At 36.1% G+C, this 18,693-nt stretch overlaps 1 protein-coding gene across 2 annotated transcripts in view; it reads left to right on the plus strand.

Moving 5' to 3' along the window:
• LOC120313656 (chondroitin sulfate proteoglycan 4-like) overlaps nt 1-12,079 on the plus strand; it is a 39,352-nt gene extending 27,273 nt beyond the window's left edge. For both annotated transcript variants that reach the window (XM_039355771.1, XM_039355781.1), the window contains exons 6-10: nt 749-947; nt 2,204-2,335; nt 5,494-5,666; nt 6,863-7,046; nt 10,001-12,079. In XM_039355771.1, coding sequence (XP_039211705.1) covers nt 749-947; nt 2,204-2,335; nt 5,494-5,666; nt 6,863-7,046; nt 10,001-12,036 — 2,724 coding nt within the window. In that variant the 3' untranslated portion in view covers nt 12,037-12,079. The remainder of the gene's footprint in view (nt 1-748; nt 948-2,203; nt 2,336-5,493; nt 5,667-6,862; nt 7,047-10,000) is intronic.
• Nucleotides 12,080-18,693: the final 6,614 nt, after the last annotated feature.

Consider the following 18,693-nt stretch of genomic DNA (forward strand, 5'->3'; position numbering starts at 1 on the left):
TTTATGGTCGATTCTACAGTGGGATGGGTAGATTTCAGTCTTGTCAGATTTTTTTTTAAAATTTATCCATTGATGTATTAATCATAGTCAGATGTAAACTTAACATCAAAGAACAAGGTGCCTCTGAAATGAGAGATTTATTCTGCGTGCCAGAACTGAACTATGTTCATGAGCTTTTCACACAAGGGCCCAGTCGTTGTTTGCTTGTTTGCTTTATTTTAATAATCTAATTTAGTTGGAAACTATTGTTACTACAGTAATATGGTACTCTTGTTGATTAGCTCCAGGGCAGGCAACTTGTTTCCTCTAAGTCCTGGATCCAGTTCCCAATACTTAGAGTCAGCAAGTTGCTTTTATACTCCAAAATATCCAATGGACCCTATGTTGTATATCTTAACCTACAGGAAATCCTTGAGAAATATATCAGCAAAGTTTTTTTTTATTTCTTTCCTTTCCCTTTCCTTTCCTTTCCTTTCCTTTCCTTTCCTTTCCTTTCCTTCCCCTCCCCTCCCCTCCCCTTCCCTTCTCCCTCCTCTATTCCTATTCTGTTTCAAACTTTTTGATTATTTTTCTTTAATCTTCTTTAATTCAAAATGTGTACTGTTTTTAACTCTTTTGAAAAACTTCTACAATAAAATTTATTTAAAAAGATATATCAGCAAAGCTCATATATTGTTTACAAAACTATATATTTTAACAGCAAAGCCAGAATCTGAGTAACATTTGTTTTTTCTTCTTTTTCTTTAAGGTGTGGGTAGGCTCAGTCACTGAAATAACAACGAATGAACTCTTGGCAGAAGATAAAGATTCTTCTCCAGCAGAATTATTGTATTCTGTTTCTCCTCCCAATAATGGCCACTTGGCACTCAAATCTTCTCCAAGCAAGAGTATCCTTAATTTTACCCAAGCTCATATTGAAGAAGGACAAGTGGTATTGGTCCATAGAGGTATTTTGCACTGATGGAATTTCATGCCAGAGTTAATGATGTTTTTGCTTCTATTAAAAATAGCCCAGCTAAGAATTAAGCACAGTATGAGAACTACATTTTTTAATATTTTGGGGATCTTTAATAAATCAGCTGAATAGAGATAGAATTGAATGGTATTTGTGGTAATTCCATGACTTAGCATATAACATATTAGCTGCAAGAAGAATCCTTTTATGTTTTATGTTCAGAAAGCAAACTTCATAAATATTAGGCTTTGTGAAAGCAGAGTTTAGATTTGGATTGGACTTTGGGTAGGAGCAGAGACATAAAGGCATGTAAATAAAGTTTCCTTCCTTTGTACCCCATTGCTCTTATATCCATGACTATTTTTTTTTGTGTGTGGATGGGATAGGAAGAAAGCTATTTTAATAGAAATTCCTATTCATTAATCCAGAGAATATCAAATGACTTAATGTAGTCTGAAATCTTTCCTACATATATTCCTACCACGCTCAATAAAACAAATAGATGAAAGTCCATACCAGAAACTCAGGAGCAAGACAGATAAACACCAAGATAAAAAATATGCATAAGTATTTTTCTTTCTGCTAAAATGCAAATGAAATGAAGTGATTACTGTACAAGTAAGAGCTATGGCTAATACTAGAATATATTTTCCCCTGCACAATATTTGCATATGCACACACATAGGTATGCAACGATAGTAATTCCAGAAGAATAATTTGGGTGAATTAGTGCAAACAGTGAACCACACATAGGCGAACTGTGGCCATACAAATCAAGTCACAATTTCCAACTGCCCATGGTTTTTTTGACAATGTCTATTACTTTTCCGAGGGATTTATCTGGCTCACTGAAACATTGTCTGAATGCAAGAAACAAATGCAATCAAATTCAAATACTGAACCACAAATACCGTAACCTGAATTACTAATCCAAGCAGGCAGCACAATTGTCAGCTTGACCAGTGCATACAGATACCATAACATATTGATTGAAAATGTTGCTGTTCAACAGGAACAATGTTTTATTTCAATCTACATTCAGAAAGAATTCCTTGACTCAGAGTTGTTTATCAGTACAAAAAGACTGCGTTGAAGACCTAATTATTCCTGATTTAAATAATTTAAATAATCATTCTTGATTTAAATTTAATTAAATCTATTTATTTTGTTGCATGCTAATTGCTAAATGTTTCTTAATTATTATTATTGCTGCTGTTGTTATATGAATATATCCCTACTTTTCTCTAGGATCAATGTCTGGAGGTTTCAGTTTTCAAGTTACAGATGGCATAAACTTTGCACCTCGTCAAATATTTAGCATCACAGCTCGAAATTTGGTTATTCGTCTTGAAAATAATAACGGATTAGAAGTTTTTCCAGGTAAGGCTTTGTATTTTTAATTTATTTCAAATGAACTAAGATAAACAACAAGGTGATTGGTCAATATTTAACTTACTTTTTTTTGAAAAAGAAAACAATAATGGGAATTCCAAAATGCAATTATGTTCAACTTGATCCTAAGTCAGGATAAGGTAGTGTTCATGTCCTGCTTATTTCTTAAAATTATGTGAACCTATTTTATGTGGTTTCTTGACTAAAACTGGTAGGAAACTATACTATTTCAGCAATACAGGTGTGCTGGAAAAACATGTTTAGAAATTGCAGTGGCAAATTGCAATTTGTGATTCATATTTGACACGTGGCTTAATGCTTTTGATTCTCATTTTGACGTTTGGTCACAAAAATGCCTCAAGGCATATTCTTTTGAAAGAATGTTCATAGGAAGTGAAAATAATTATAAGCAAGCTAGGCCTGGTACATTTTTAAAGGCTGAGTCTTGCTCCTTTATGCGAACATTTTCCCCAAAGTTCACATTCATAATCGAGAACTGGTATTTTTAAACAGTGTTTTAAAACATGCAAACATTCTGTCATGCATAATCTTCTGACCTCTACCTTACAATTTGTTTATAATTGCCTGCTTATCTTACTCAAGCTGGTATGTGTGATTTCCTTCCTTTTAGTCTCATAACATGTTTATGAGGTTAAATTAAGAGAAAGTAATTGGCCCAAATAAAAATGTATGATTTAGCTGTCTAGATGGCCAGAACCTTGAATATTGCTTACTGTCAGAAATGGGCTGAATGAGAGAGAGAACAAGCTGAAATTAAGTATAGATGACACTGTAACAAAAATGTCGACTTTGCTGGCTTTATTTCATGAGCAGACGGTTCCAACCTATAAAGAAAGGTCGAACTCTATGATACTGTTATAAGAGCTACTACAAAGTTTGACTTTCATCCATGTGGACCTGCTGTTGGTGGTCATTCAGTGTGTTGAGATACAGGGCAATAAGTAAATAAATACACCTGTACCTTCCACCATTTGAGAGAACCAGTGGAAGTTTTGTAGTTGGAACGACGCCAACTTTAACTCTTGATGGGTTTATGCTCCCTGAGAAAACTCAGGTTTTATAGAAAGTAAGGGAGATGGTTTTGAAAAGAGGGTTGAAAAATTCTTTTAAGACCCAGGAAATATTTGGAAGCAGCTTAGGCAACATCTCCCTATTTCACTGAGAAGAACAGGGAGGAACAGCACAATCACATTTGCAAGTTTATAAACAATCTCTATAAAATATAGGTCTAGTATTCCTGAGGAGTTGATTTTCTCATCTAGAGCAGGGGTCTCCAAACTTGGCCACTTTTAAGACTTGTGGATTTCAAGTCCCAGAATTCCTCAGGTGGTCTAGAGGGTCTGACAAGTATGCACCTCTTGTTGGAACAGCAAGTGAAGGCTGACCATTTTTGGCTGATGTGCCCCTTGTGGCCATTTCTAGAGTAGACGGCAATAGTGACTCATCCTCTCATTAACTTAAAGTTGGATTACTACAAAATGCTATAGATGGAATTGAACTGAAGTTCATCTGGAAAATAGAGCTTCCCGTGGGGCAATCTAGAACTATTTAAGATGGCTATTTAGCATCAATACTATAGGAACTGCACTGAATGCTAATTCATTTCCGGGTGCAATTCAAGATGCTACTTTAACATCTTTCATAACTTGGGGTTAGTTATAGATTCAAATAGAATCTCTCCCCCACCTCCAAGAAATACAGCAGAAGAGGACAGAGCCATGTAATTTCTGCAAAAACTCCCTTCTCCTATGAAATTCCTTCCTCCCAGAGATAAAATTGGTATATTTACTGTTCACATTTGGAAACTATTAAAAAACGTATAACACTTGAGACAGCACTTGGGACAGAATTAATGTAATCTTATTTATAATATTCCGGTATAGTATTTGAGTTCTGTTGGTTATTATTGTTTTATTGCTTCATTGTTATGCCACTTAAAGCCATATTGATCAAAGTGCCCTAAAAGTCTGTAAAATAAAGGAATCCAATAACAAATAAATAAATATAGACATAAATAACATGGACCAGTCAGCCAATACTATTGCTGGCACTGCAACAATTACTAGCCAGAGACTCAGAAACTGTCTATTTGGAGAAGTCTGCTATGCCTGTTCCACCATTTTCCCTATAAAAGCAAAACTAAATGACCAGGATTTGTAGACAATGTAATAATTGCTGATTTGTTTTTAAAAAAATTCTTGCCAAATGTCCTTGTTAGGAAATTGGGTTTTTACCTTCTTTGTTTGTACTGTCTTTTCTCCAAGCTTAGATGAGTTCCTTTTTGACCGTTTTGATCCATTCCATTATTGCTACCTGCTGAGCATACAGTTCAGAACATTTACTTTTTATTCAAATAGATACAAATGTAAATGTTAGCTGCATACATAATTATGCATTATGACTCATAGTTTCTTTGAACTGTATTGTTATTTGATTTTAGATCATATTTGATTTCACACTTTGCATTCAGTGAAAGAATGTAAGAACATTGCTTAAAAACACTCCTCTTGATCTAATTCCTTTAAACTCTGGCCTATTTGATCTTTGTAAAATAATGGAGAGTTGTTTTGATCATTCATAAAGAGCTGGATCAAATGTGCAGAAACTGCATATTATATGATTTCAAATTGTAGGGCACAACCTCTGTCAACATGAGGCCTACATTAGAATAGCATGTTGCATAGCATGTCAATATCTACACTGAGAACGGAGAGAAACAGCCTTTGGAAGAGAATTTCAGGTGCCCCTTAATTCATTAGTAAAACTTCAGGTGTTCATTCTTTGTGTGTATGTGTATAGATACACACACACACACACACACACACACAGAGAGAGAGAGAGAGAGAGAGAGTGTTATATACAGTATAAACATAATATACTGTATATTCTCATTCTCTCTGGTATACTAGATATCTGGGTGCAAAGAGCTCTCTGTACAGGATAATATTTAGATATGAAATCCCTCATTTGAAATTATACATTTGGTTGAAAATACCTCTAGATGAATGTTTACAGGATTGCACCGCTTCTGAATGAATCAACTGCTCAAGAGCAGACAGAATTTAAGATTGGAGAAGATCATAAACTGTATTGACAATATTATTACCCTTCTGCAAATTATTCAGGTTCCAGGAAACCAATTACATCCCACAATCTGAAGGCTGTCACCAATGAAGTGGTTGAGGTGGAAAACAGAACAATTACTTTTACAGTTGCAAATTCCCCCAAACTTGGAAGACTCATTCGTATATTTTCTGAAAATAACATACAGGATATTTCAAGTTTTACACAATCTATGGTAAGTGTTCATTTACTTAGGAAACTGGAAGCATGCCTTAGTTACAAATATTTCTTAATTGCCTAAACTTTTTAGAATAATATTCAGATGGAATGTGAAACTGTTTGGAGATATTTCTTTTAGCTTTCAAAATAGTCAGTAGTTGAACACAGTACTATGAAAAGCCTCCTTACTATGGAGTGGGAGTTGGCAGATTAATGCTTGAAAAGTCAGCTGAGTGAACCAATTCTTCTCTCTCAGCCCAACTCACCTAATAGGGTTGTTGTTGTGGGAAAAATAGGAGGAGGAAGATGTGTTGGATACGTTTGCCTCCTTGAGTTAGTTGCAAAAATAATGAAGGTGGGATACAAACAAACAAATGTATTAAACTTTTGGAAAGGGAGTGAAAGATTTAGGAGAAGTAAGCGAATGATTTAGAAATATTTGTATTTGTTGTTATTTATTATTATTGTTGTTGTTGTTGTTGTATCTGCCTATCCTAGGTCCTGGGTAAGGACTCGCTAGGTAGACAAAATGCCAAATCCAGTCTGAACATCTGACTGACTGTGCGATGATCAATAATAATAATAATTGAATGTTGTCAATCCAGGAAGTGCTGGAGAAAACATTTGTGACTATAATAATAATACCCCCACACTCCAATTATTCCCAGAAGATGCAGTTAAATAACTGCTTTCCACACCAAATTTTACATCCTCTAAACCAGGGATGTCAAACTGGTGGCCTGCGGGCCAGATGAATCACAGGCCATGCCCACCCCAGTTCTGCAAAAGCAAAAAAGTCACAATACATCACAATACATCACGTGATGTGATCAAGTTTGACAGCCGTACTCTAAACCTCAAAAACATTCCTTCTCAGATTCTTGCCTTCTCTAACTATGATCATAATTGGTGAATACGTTTTTGCTGTGATCGTTTAACAAAATTTTAGATTAATCTCTGAGCTCTGTTAGCACACATCTCTTAGATTAAATCTGTTTCAAGATAATTGTGATTGCAGTCTTACAATTAACCACAAAATTAAGGTTTTTATAGTTCCGGGGTTCTTACAACACTTGTACGGGGTTACAGATTCAACTACCAAGTTTTGATTCAGATATGAAACATTCATTCTTACTAAACAAAAGCTTTAAATAAAAATGTATTTGTAACTGTTTTCACTGCCAGCAAGTTCACCATTTTTTCTCTTTACAGGTGGATGAAGGATTGATCATCTATGAGCATTCAGACAAACAATCAACTGATTGGAACATACAAGATTATTTTACATTTACGGTCTCTTTTCCACCAGCCACTCTGGGACCTCAGGTGTTCCATATTAATATATCCTATGAAATTAGAGCACATGATCAGAGCAGTCAGCTATTTGCCAACACAGGTAAGTTATGTGCAATTACATATTATCTGATCTTTGCAGAAACTCGTTAGATTTTATGGAATTATCTCAAAGTTCTATATTTTGGAGAAACCTCACCAACTTATCGACAACTTCCATATTTTGGTCTGATAAAAGATACATAATTTGTACTTTCTGTGTTCTTTTTCCTGGATTTTATATAAAGGGAGCTCTATAAAAAATCGAATATGATGCAGAATAAACATAAAAGTAATATATGATCTACTGATTCAACTTCTTCTAACACAGAATGACATGCACATTAATAATAAGGATACTATTTTTCGAGTAGGCCAAATAGAGTAAAATTGTGCTAAAGCAAATTCAGACTGTACATAGGAGACTAGGATGATAATAAACCTAGCTTAGCTACCCTTATTCTAAGACAGCGGTTCTCAACCTATGGGTCGTGACCCCATTTGGGGTCGATCGACCATTTTTCGGGGGTCGCCAAAGAAGGCGATCCGCCATTTTCTCCCCTCAGGGGGTGCCGCTGCGCATACGTGCCGCGCATGGCGCCGCGGCGCATGCGTGCCACGCCGCACATGCGCAGAACGTTTGTGTGACGGGGGTCGCCGTCACACAAACGTTGAGAACCACTGTTCTAAGATGATAAGTAGTTATGCTCATATCTCCAAAGTGTTCATCCTTAACAACAATTTAAACTCAATCTCAAAGGCTGAGAAGAGGCCTCACATTTTTGTGCATATCCTCTTCAACTGCTTCCCCCCCCCCCCCAAGGATGAATTAAACCACCTGGAAGAGATAGAAATGATAATCTGGAAAGTATTAGTTTAGGCAAGTAACTGTAACCTGTAACTGAAATTTGGCCTTAATGGATGAACATCCTTGTTTCATTGTGCATGGCAGAGTTTGAAACATAACATGTACATTTTACAGTGATCTATAATCCTTATGATAAAATTGATGGCAGGTCAAAAAAGATTAATAGTATTTTCTTGGAAGAGTTATGGATTATCATTGGAGACAGATTGAGAGAGTGACTCTACCCATATAGTCACCAGTACTGGACTCAACTCAATGGCACTTAAATAATGCTAATCTTTATAACTGTACATAAGGGAACCATAACACATTTGCTGAGTTATGTTTTTAGTGTTTTTTATACTAGAGCTAAAAGAAAAGAATAAAATGTAATTCTCCAGAGATATAAACGATTTGAACTTTTCCACTTGCATTCCATTTATATACCACATATGTTTCTTTCTTATTTTTTTTAATAATATTAATAGGCTTCTCTATCATTCAGATTCTGGGTAGGGTACATTAACTGAAAATGGAATCTATTCATAAAAGCAAAATAATAATATACTCAACTTTGATGGTCACTTACACGAAGCTTCAGGCCAAAAACGTGCTGGAACTTGCTTCCTTCACAGCTCTCAAATCTCTGGAATTAATGTCTCCTGAACCATTTTGGTAAATGGAGTTCTCTTGTGTTTTCTGCTCTGGCTTCCCTCGCTGTAGAAGTTTTATTGCCAGGTTAGAGAACATGCACTTTCTTCAATATGGCCCTTACTATCATAAAACTAAATGGTCCACAGCTTGCAAGATAACTTAAAGGCATGGCATTCTCAATAGAGAGCTACCATGCCATTTATATATATAAAAAAATTAAATAGAATGAGAGGTATACATCACTTGGCTCAATCCCTTTGGAGATTGGGATCTGATTGAATAGTATGCATAGATGTTCCATCCAAATTGGCTTGAGGTATTTTCATGTAATATATTAATTAATTAATAAGAACAACCCATTGAGGACTACCTGATTTTTTTTCATAGCTTTTTCAATAGACAGATTTCAAACTGATTTTAACTCCACAAATACTATGCAGATTGCCTCTTGCAGGCTACTTAATCAGAAAGGCATTGATATTTTCTTGAGCTCCGACGTTCCACTGCCAAAACACTTACTCCCGCAATCCTGTTTTTTCTAAAGAGGTTCCTTAGATAGTTTAATCTGCAATATTTAGCAACTCAGTAGACTGTAGAAACCAGTTTTCTCATCTTTCAATTCTTTTTATCCATGGGATATAGTATTGAAAAGAAATGTTTGTTAAAAGAATTCAGAACACTGTCCATCTATGTTAAGGATAACTCTCTCAAAATTGAATAGAATATAGCCAAATTTGGTACAAGGCAAAAAGCTGGAAAAGAAAGACTGAGATTGAAAATGGGCTGGACCCTGCAGGGGAATGTGTAGAAAAAAAACACCTAGGAAAAAATTCTGAAGGCATTTTAAGGGAGGATCTGGCAAGTTATAGCTCAGAAAGATGGTGACTCTTCTAAACTTCCCTCTCTTCTCCTCCTCATTTACACAACCCAAAGCAGAGCTCCTATTAAGGATTCCCAAAGCCATGTCCTACATGCATTCTCTACCTTGTTTGTAGAATGGGACTATGATAGTTCATTCCTGTCTCCTGGAATCTGCATTACCTGGTCTGCATGGGTGAAAATGATTGTCAGAACCAACCCAGCTTTGTATACTTTAAATAGTCCAGCTGGCACTGAAATGCCACCATTTGCATTCCCGTTTTGATTTACTCAATTTACTTTTCTACTGCAGTGGGAAGGAAAAGGGCTGCTTTAATGGTAAGACTTGTCTATCTGCTACAAGACTGTCTTTGCATATATTCCTTTCACATCTGATTCCTGTGTGCCAATTGCAAAACAGAGCAGCTTTTTTTTCTTCCATTCAAACGGTAATTTTCCAACATCTGTCAGAACTAATTCTGCTCATACTCAGGAAAAAATGTATTGCAATATTTTCTGTCCACTGGAATTGCTCACAAGTATCAGTGGATGGTCTTGCCCTTAGAATTCCAGTAGGGTTGCTTGATGTCTCAACACAATGTTATGTTTAAGATGTGTTCTCCAAATCTTCTACTGAAAGAGGGTTTTTCTTTTTGCAGGTGCTGTTGTCCAGGAAGGTGGCAAAGTTTTAATTGACAAAACTAAGCTAGATGGCTCAAACCTACTCTCTAAATTACCCCAGACACAACGTTCTGCATTTGAAGTGTGGTATGAAGTTGTAGCATTGCCCCAGCATGGCAGAATTGTTGTGGGAGAACGAAATATTACTAGAGACAAGCCCCATTTCTCCCAGTATATCATTAACAAATTTGGAATCACCTATGTGCACGATGATTCTGAATCACTCACTGATCATTTTATCTTCGCTGTTTGGCTAAATGAGAAAAGCAAGTCTGCTGTGAAACCCAATATTGATGTTTTAGAAGAGGCATTTAATATTACTGTTGTACCAGTGAATGACCAAGTTCCGAAACTAAAGTCAAAACTGCTGTGTTTGAATGTTTTACAAGGAGATAGAACAGTTCTAGGACAAGATAGCCTAAACGTTGAAGATTTGGATAACTCACCAGAAGAGATTAAATATACCATTATAACTGATCCCCAAAATGGACATTTAGCACTGTGGTCTCGTTTGAATGAATCAATCAAAGATTTCACGCAAGCTGATATTAATGATGGTAGTGTTTGGTTTGTACAAGATGGGAGCCCTCTCTCAGGGGCTTTCTATTTCAGTGTGACTGACGGGCAGCACCGTCCACAGTATAAACTCTTTCGGCTTGATGTGATACCGCTGTCCATCACATTGATTAACTTAACAGAAGTGGTTCTTCTGCAGGGACAGGACAGAGTTGTTATTACAAATGTCCACCTTTCGGCAACAACAAATGGGAAGAACCCTGAAATCATGTTTGAAGTAACAAAGCCTTTTAGATATGGGAATCTTCTGATTGAGAATGAACAGGTGATTAGATTTCACCAAAGAGATTTATATGCAGCAAGACTGTTGTACTGTATGACAGACTTCACTGCCTTCGGTGATATGTTAGAATTTGCAGTGTTCACACCAGACAGTAATCTAACAGGACAGGTTCTGAAGATCTTAGTACAACCTCTTTTGCAAATGGCCCTAAATGTGACCATTCTCAACGGGATGTCTTATCAGCTCAATGCAAGTTATTTGGATGCTACACAGTTAGCCAACTTGACAAAAAGCAATCCCCAGTTTGAAGTCATAATGTCACCAGTTTATGGGAGTCTTTCAAGGAGGTCACTGAGTAACACTGAAAGCAAGAGCCTGGTTCTCTTCACAAAAAGAGACATTGACATGGGTGTCATTTTCCTTGAAACCAGTGCTAATATGACAAATGCTGATGTATTAAATGATTCCTTTTCCTTTATACTTAGAGCAGACAATATTCAGCCTGCTATTGGTGAGTTCCACTTTGTCATAATGCGACATGATCCTTCACTGGTTCAGGTTTTTACTCCAAAAATGCCTTTCTTAACTACTGCTGACATTTTAGAAAGTTACATTACAGAAAATGAATATCTGTTTATCCCAAATCGTGGCGCACACACAGATGTACCAGCACAGACTTTCAGGCCTGACCAAAACCATTGGGAGCATCAGAAAGATAGACAGTTTGATGAAGATAATACTAGAGGCATATCTGTTTGGGCTGTGACCACAATAAAAACACAGTCTGAGAGCTCCTGGCTTCAGACACCAAGCACCAGGAACTGGTTGATCATCATCATACCCCTTTCTTCTATGACTGCTTTATTCATTATAATTGCCATTGTTCTTTGTATTTTCCTAATGTGCCACAGATCAAAGAAGGCAAAACCTCTTATTTTAGAACAGCCACCAGTAATTCTCAACAGTTCAAGCTTTTCTCCAGAGAGAAGCTTAACAATACCTACTGTCACAGTAACACCTCTCTTAAAAAGCACAGACAAAACATCTGTTTTACCATTCATGTCCCTCCAGCGTGAACAGCGTCATCCAGTGCCAGCTACTCCAGCTCCAGCTGTCAGTCTTTTGCAAAACACCTGGTCCAGCCTTGATCCAGAAATTATTCAGTACTGTCGAAAAACCCACCCAACATTAAAATGCAATCAGTACTGGGTATAATACTGTATACCATTGAAACCAGTAAAGAATGTTCAGTCTTGTACTCTGCTTATTTAATTCTTTGGTTGTCGTAAAAGTCAACCCACTTTTGAAACCTTGCCAAGAAAACTGTAGGAACTTACCAAGGCAGTTGCCAGGAGTCAACTCTTGATTTGGAGACAGCTAAAAAAGGAAAGAGGGAGAGGAAATGAAAGGAAAAGGAAAGAAAGGAGAGGGAAAGGGAAAGGACAATAGTAAGCTTCATAGGGTTCCAATTAAATAATACAGGTCCAATTATGTTGGTCACAGTGGAAGTAAGAGAAGTGGTAAGAATGAAATTTAGAGCATGTGCCCCATTAGTATTTCTTTGGATTTCTGTAAAGTTGTTGCCCAATTGAAAATTGTAATGTGATGGAATGGTAAAATCAATGGTAAATTTGAGCCATCATGGTGCAATGATTAGAGTGCAGTATTGCAGACTAACTCTGCCCACTGCTAGAGATCTATCCTGATCAGCTCAAGCTTGACTCAGCCTTCCATCCTTCCAAGGTCAGTAAAATGAGGACCCAGATTGCTGGGGGCAGTATGCTGACTCTAAACTGCTTAGATGCAGTGTTTCTCAACCTTGACAATTTTAAGGCATGTGGACTTCAACTCCCAGAATTCCACAGCCAGCAATGCTGGCTGTGGAATTCTGGGAGTTGAAGTCCATATGCCTTAAAATTGTCACGGTTGAGAAACACTGGAGGGTGTTGTAAAGCATTATGAAGTGGTATATAAATCTAAGTGCTAATGTTTTTGCTATTAATCACTATGTCACTGGAGATTAATATTGGAAGGTAGTTGTACAAAGAAAAGAAAGTTGTAGAAAGCAGAGTTTGGTTCCATATGGGACTAGGGGAGCTTGTTTATTTATTTTCTTTTTGCAAACAGAATGCTCTTGACCAAGTTTTATTTAATTGGGACTGTAGTAGCAAACACCGCTAGCATCATACATGCACAAATGTATATTTCCTTTGTTCTATATAGCTGGAAATCAGCAAACTCAAAACATGAAATATTTTGATTTTATTGGTTCAAAACACCGCACATTGCTATTTTGTACACAATTTCTATATGGAAATACTATTACTTTATATATTTAGGAATTTAAACCATATTAAGGATTTGCCATAAAATAGAAAGTCAGTTAAGCTTATAGTCTGTGGCATAACATAGGGACAGAACCTAAGCAGTGCCCAGCTGGATCAGACTTCATTTAGTCATCATTCAGTCCAGCAGACTTCTAATAGTGACCAACCAATTGCATGAGGAAGGTCACTTGTCTCCCCAGTGGATGGCCTTCAGAGGCAACCCCACTGCCATCAAAGCTAGTAGCCATTGATCTCCATAACTTCCATAAATTGGCCTGACCTTTTTTTGAAGCTGGCCAAGCTGGTAGCCAGCACTATGTCTCATGGTTTACTTGTATGTTTTAAACCTTGGCTTTTATTTGGTGATTAATAGCTCAAAACATTATTTTTACAGTTTTTATTAGTGTTCTTTAAAAAGTAAAACTTAATACCAGTGATATATGTCCTCTCACATTCTGAGTCTACTTGCTTTTTTAAAAAAATGTTCTTTTTCTCAGACAAAGGGCAAGCTGCTAATTTTACCAGGTCCTTTGGACCTTTCTATAATTTGAAAATAAATGTTAAAGCAAATCAGGTTTCTGGTACTTTGACTTGTATTTAACTGAGCAAAAAACCCTCTTTAGTCTATTGACTACTTGCTATTAATTGCAAAGCTCTTGGTAATATGAACAATAATGCTATGTTTGTTAAAACTTAATGCTAATGTGAACATTAATTTATTTTCCTATTTATTCTTCTTAACCATAAAATTTGATTGTATATGTTTGTACATTATTTTTAAAATATGTCTTCATCTCATCCTCGTGGCAAATATATGTGGCTGCCAGCCAGTCTTCCAAATTAACTTGTAGGAAATCATATTTTCTGGCATATTACAATGCCAGGGCCAGAAATTCTTACCGGGTTGTACAAATAGTTGCTTGGAAATTAGCAGATGGTATAGTAGAGCCTCAGAAGAAATTCTGTCTTTTAGCTTTATCACTGTTTTTCATGAAAAAATGTTAAGAAATATTGTGCTGTTATATACTTACAGAAGTATTTCATCAAATGCCGCTACTGACTTTGTATAGGGGGCTATTTGCACATCACCATAATAATAGTGTTTTTGAGATATTTACATATTTTGTATTTAAAATAGTTTAACATCAAATTCAACACACTTCTTTAAAAGGAAAACATGCAATCTATACAGTAGTAAATACTTCAGGGGCCCTATTCTTTCTTAAATTATTTTGTAAACTGAATTTGAATTTGGAGAGCTTCTCAAATAGAGGACTTACAAGAGAACCTAAGAGAAACAAGTTTATTGATTTTTCAGGAGACATCCATGTATCAAACAGGGACAAAATGCATCATAGATTCAGAAGTTGCCCAAATACAGATAGCCCTTGACTTAAAACTGTTCATTTGAAATTACAACATCCCTAAAAAAAGTGACTTACAACCAACCACTGCAGCATCCCCATGGTCATGTGATCAAAATTTGGGCATTTGGTAACCAGCATATATTTACAAAGTTTGCAGGCTCATGGGGTCATGTGATCACCATTTGTAGTCTTGACAGCCATCTTCTAACAAGCAACGCCAATGGATTCCACTTAATCATCACCCGATTCACTTAATTACAGGGTTTGCTAAACATCTGTGGCAAAAAAGGTCATAAAATTGTACATGACTCACTTAACAACCACTTTGCTTAGTAATGGAAATTCTGGTCCTAATTGTAGTCGTAGACATGTGACCAGTACTAGTCCAATCCACAGGCACATGCCTTCTCATAACAAAACACCAGAATATGTAAAAAGGCAGACAGTTTTTGGATATCCAATTATTTTGCCAATTAAAGTTCTGAGTTCAGAGATCAATAGAGATTTGCGGTTGAAAAATCATTGTCCAAAGATGCATGAATCTCAATCCTTGCATTAGAGATTTTGTAAAGAAGAGCTGCAAAAAGATGTGGAAAACAACTCTGGCCTGTGAAATGAAAGCAATTTACTTTGTGCTGTTGGGACACTCTAACCAAAGTTAAGCACGTTTGGATTCTATTGATTTCAAGAGGGCAACATGCAATAGATGAAAAAAACGGAAAGCAAAATTGCTTTACTTTGAGTGCATATTGAGTAGTCCCTTTCGTTCTATAACCTGGCATGAGAAGTGTCTGTGATAACATTCTTTAGCAAATTATATACTTTTAAAAAAACTTTCTGTAATGAACAATTTGAATTTAAGTCTGTCGTAAATAAAATCTAATTCTGAGTTTTATATTTTTAAGATTGCATGTTCTGAATTCAGTTTTTTCACCCACGTGCACCTGTAGTTTTAGTTTCCTTTTGTACAAAGGGAAAAACATTTGTATTATGATAAGTACCTTGAACCAATTATAGTTATTCATTGCCAGATATCCATAGCTCATAAGTTTCCTGTTAATTCATTTTTGCATTTTATTCCTGAATCAATGAAGAATAATGAGTTTACATTGTATTGTGCTCTTAGGTACTGGTAAATTCTAAAATACAATTAAATATCACTTCTATATGTACTATTCATCAGTAAATTCAAAATTTAAGCTTCCTTTGAGGAAATAAATTCTGTTGAATTCAATGGCTCATATGTGTAAGTAAATTTGCATTGGGTTGGACTACAAATCAAAATTTGGGTTTGTAGTGGTTATGGTGCTGGCCTAGAAACCAGGACGGTTCTAGTCCTGCTTTAGGAATGAGAATTTCAGCCAGTCACTCTCTCTTAGCCCAACCCATCTCACAGAGTTGTGGTGGGAAAATAGGAGGAAAGAGTATTAGGTATGTTTGTCAACTTGAATTATTTATAAAGTAATAAAGGAGAGATTTAAAAAAAATCTTTAAAAGCTTTAATGTAGCTTTGCATTTGAAAATGCATAATTTTTCCTTGAATGTTTCACCAGTATTCCCAATTTTTCTTAACTGAAATTTAATCAGTGCATATAAATAACATACTAGTCCATACAAAGAAAATAGATTCATCAAAACACATTTCAGGATGAAAATGAAATGTACAGTTCTTGCTCAACTGCCAAGATAGTTCAGTTACATCACAGAGCTTATTTCACTGTAGTCTGTGGAATCTCTGGCTATAAAATGGTTCGTGAAGAATGTTTTGTGGTGAAAGCTTTTTTTCCTTTTGTATTATTCATTTCCCCATTTCGTGAACTTCTTCCTTGTTCTTTTACTGCATTTCACTATAGATAACTTGGGGGGGAAATAGTAACTGCTTATTAAGCTGTTTGCTTGTAAATTGAAAGGTTTAAACTGAATGTTATTTCCTCGACTTCACATTGTCTGGAGAGATCTAAGTCTCATGCAAATCAGGAAAAAAAGATGTGCATGTTTTTAGTACTGGAGTAGAGCTTAATGGATATTTTCAAGAGATTTGTAAAAGAAACACAGTACTAAAAGAAATGTGTGGAATTATATACTTACATATTCATCATACCAAACCCCAGGTGGTCCTCAACTTATGACCACAGTTGGGACCAGAATTTTCATCCCAAGCTATCATTGTCGTAAGTCAAATCAGAATCAATGTTATGATAATTTTTATGGCGATCATTAAACAAATCCAGCTTCCCCAATGGGTGTTTTTTGCTGGAATGACAAAAGAAAGATTGCAAATCAGGTCACATGAATACAGGATGCTGCAACCAGTCATAAATAGAGATAAATAAATATATAAACAAATATATAAATAAATAAATAGTCATAAATAGAGAGCCCAAACTGCGTGACCACAAGGTGGTGCAAATGGTTGTTTGATATGACTGCAGGACTGCTGCAGCTGTTAAGTGTGAGTATAGGTCATGTGTCATTTTTTCTGAAGCCATTGTAACTTTGAACCATTGATAATCATACAGTAGTAAGTTGAGGACTACCTGTACTCTAAAGTGCTTTGCATATATTCTGAGTGTGCATCCACTATATTTATATATTTCACAAATACGTAATTACTGCATCAAACAATGCAGTCATGATTGCTGGACTTCCTGTTGGAAAAGGCAAGGCAAAACCTGGAGGTGGAATCAAAAGAGGAATCAGTCTAGAATCTCTATGTAGTCACAAATGGACCAAGTCCAATCTCCCTTGAATTCCATTAAACCTTATCTAATGCCAAGAGAGCGCTGACCATTTGTTGAGTAGAATTACTGTGCAGAGGTATGATTAGTAATAATTCAATTTAATTAGAACTTCACATGATGTTTCACACCTGACACTTCCATATCATAATTTCCACACAATATGATGTCAAGTTGAAGATGGAAAAATAAAGATTCCTTTGAATTGAACTCTGGTTCAATAAGTCTCTAGGTACATGTAATGTATGTTTGGATTATTGCAATGCATTTTACATGGGGCTGTCCTTGAAGACTATCTGAAAATTTCAACTGATTCAAAATGTAGCAGAGTACTCAATAATCAGGGCCTCCTGGTTTTGCCCATGTAACACCATTATGCTACCTGCACTGGTTTCCAGTTTCTTTCCAGGTGCAGTTCAAGGTTCTGGTCATCACCTTTAAAGATCAATAGCATGGGTGTCAAACTCGCTGTGTCATGTGACGTGTCGTGACTTAGTGTGACTTTTTTTGCATTGCTGGAATGGGTGGGTGTGGCCTCTGTATGACACCCCTGATCTATAGGGTCAGGTAACCTATGGGACTCTTTTTCCCTAAAGACATCTAACTTGGAATGTTCTAGATCCTTCCCTTAAATATTGCCATCTGATGAGATCTAGAAAGCAAGCCTTTTCCGTGGCTGCTCCTGCCCTATGAAACTTCTCCTGAAGTTCAGCAGGCCTCTGCCCTCCCAGCCTTCCATAAAGTTTTGAAGACTGGCTTTTCCTCCAAATGCTGAGATAAGATTGGATAATAGCACATTAGAAATTTGAGTTAGTGCCAGGTCTTTGTTGTTTTTAATGTTTTGATCTGTTAAGTTCTAATTTCAGATATGATTTTGTATATTTTTAGCTTGATTGGGAACCGTCTAGAATTGATTAGAAGATGAGCAGCTATTTGTTTTAAATAAAAAGTAAATAAATATGCAGACTTAATGGCAACGATACTGAAGCAGACTCAAATTGTCTTCTTTCAGGATTTTTTGTTTATTTCTTAATCAAGCCTACAGCCTGGGTAATTCCTGGTGGCCTCGTTTCCAAGAAATAAATCCAGCTAGACTAAGCTTTTGAGATCAATGCCAAGTTAAAAAAGGTGATGCATCATTTATCTTAATAAAGCAATAAATCTAATACCTCTGCAGCTGTTAGGGGCAGAACCATCACTACAGCCCCAGGGATAAACTAATTGGCAAAAACTACTTACATCAAACCTTAAAATCACTTGATTTCTTTTTTTAGTCAAGGAAATGTTTATCAGCAACTTATTTCCTCTTAACCATTAGAGGAGATCAAAGGTTAACAAAAGCAAGTTGAGTATTCTCTTGAATATCCAGGACAAGGGTGAGCTACATTTTTTTCAGCCTTCATGGTTTTATCAGTTACTGAGTCAAAGTTTGTGGGCATC

This window comes from Crotalus tigris, unplaced genomic scaffold (genome assembly GCF_016545835.1).
Source record: "Crotalus tigris isolate CLP2741 ecotype Arizona unplaced genomic scaffold, ASM1654583v1 scf7180000017571.3126492, whole genome shotgun sequence".
In the NCBI taxonomy this organism is placed as follows: domain Eukaryota; kingdom Metazoa; phylum Chordata; class Lepidosauria; order Squamata; family Viperidae; genus Crotalus; species Crotalus tigris.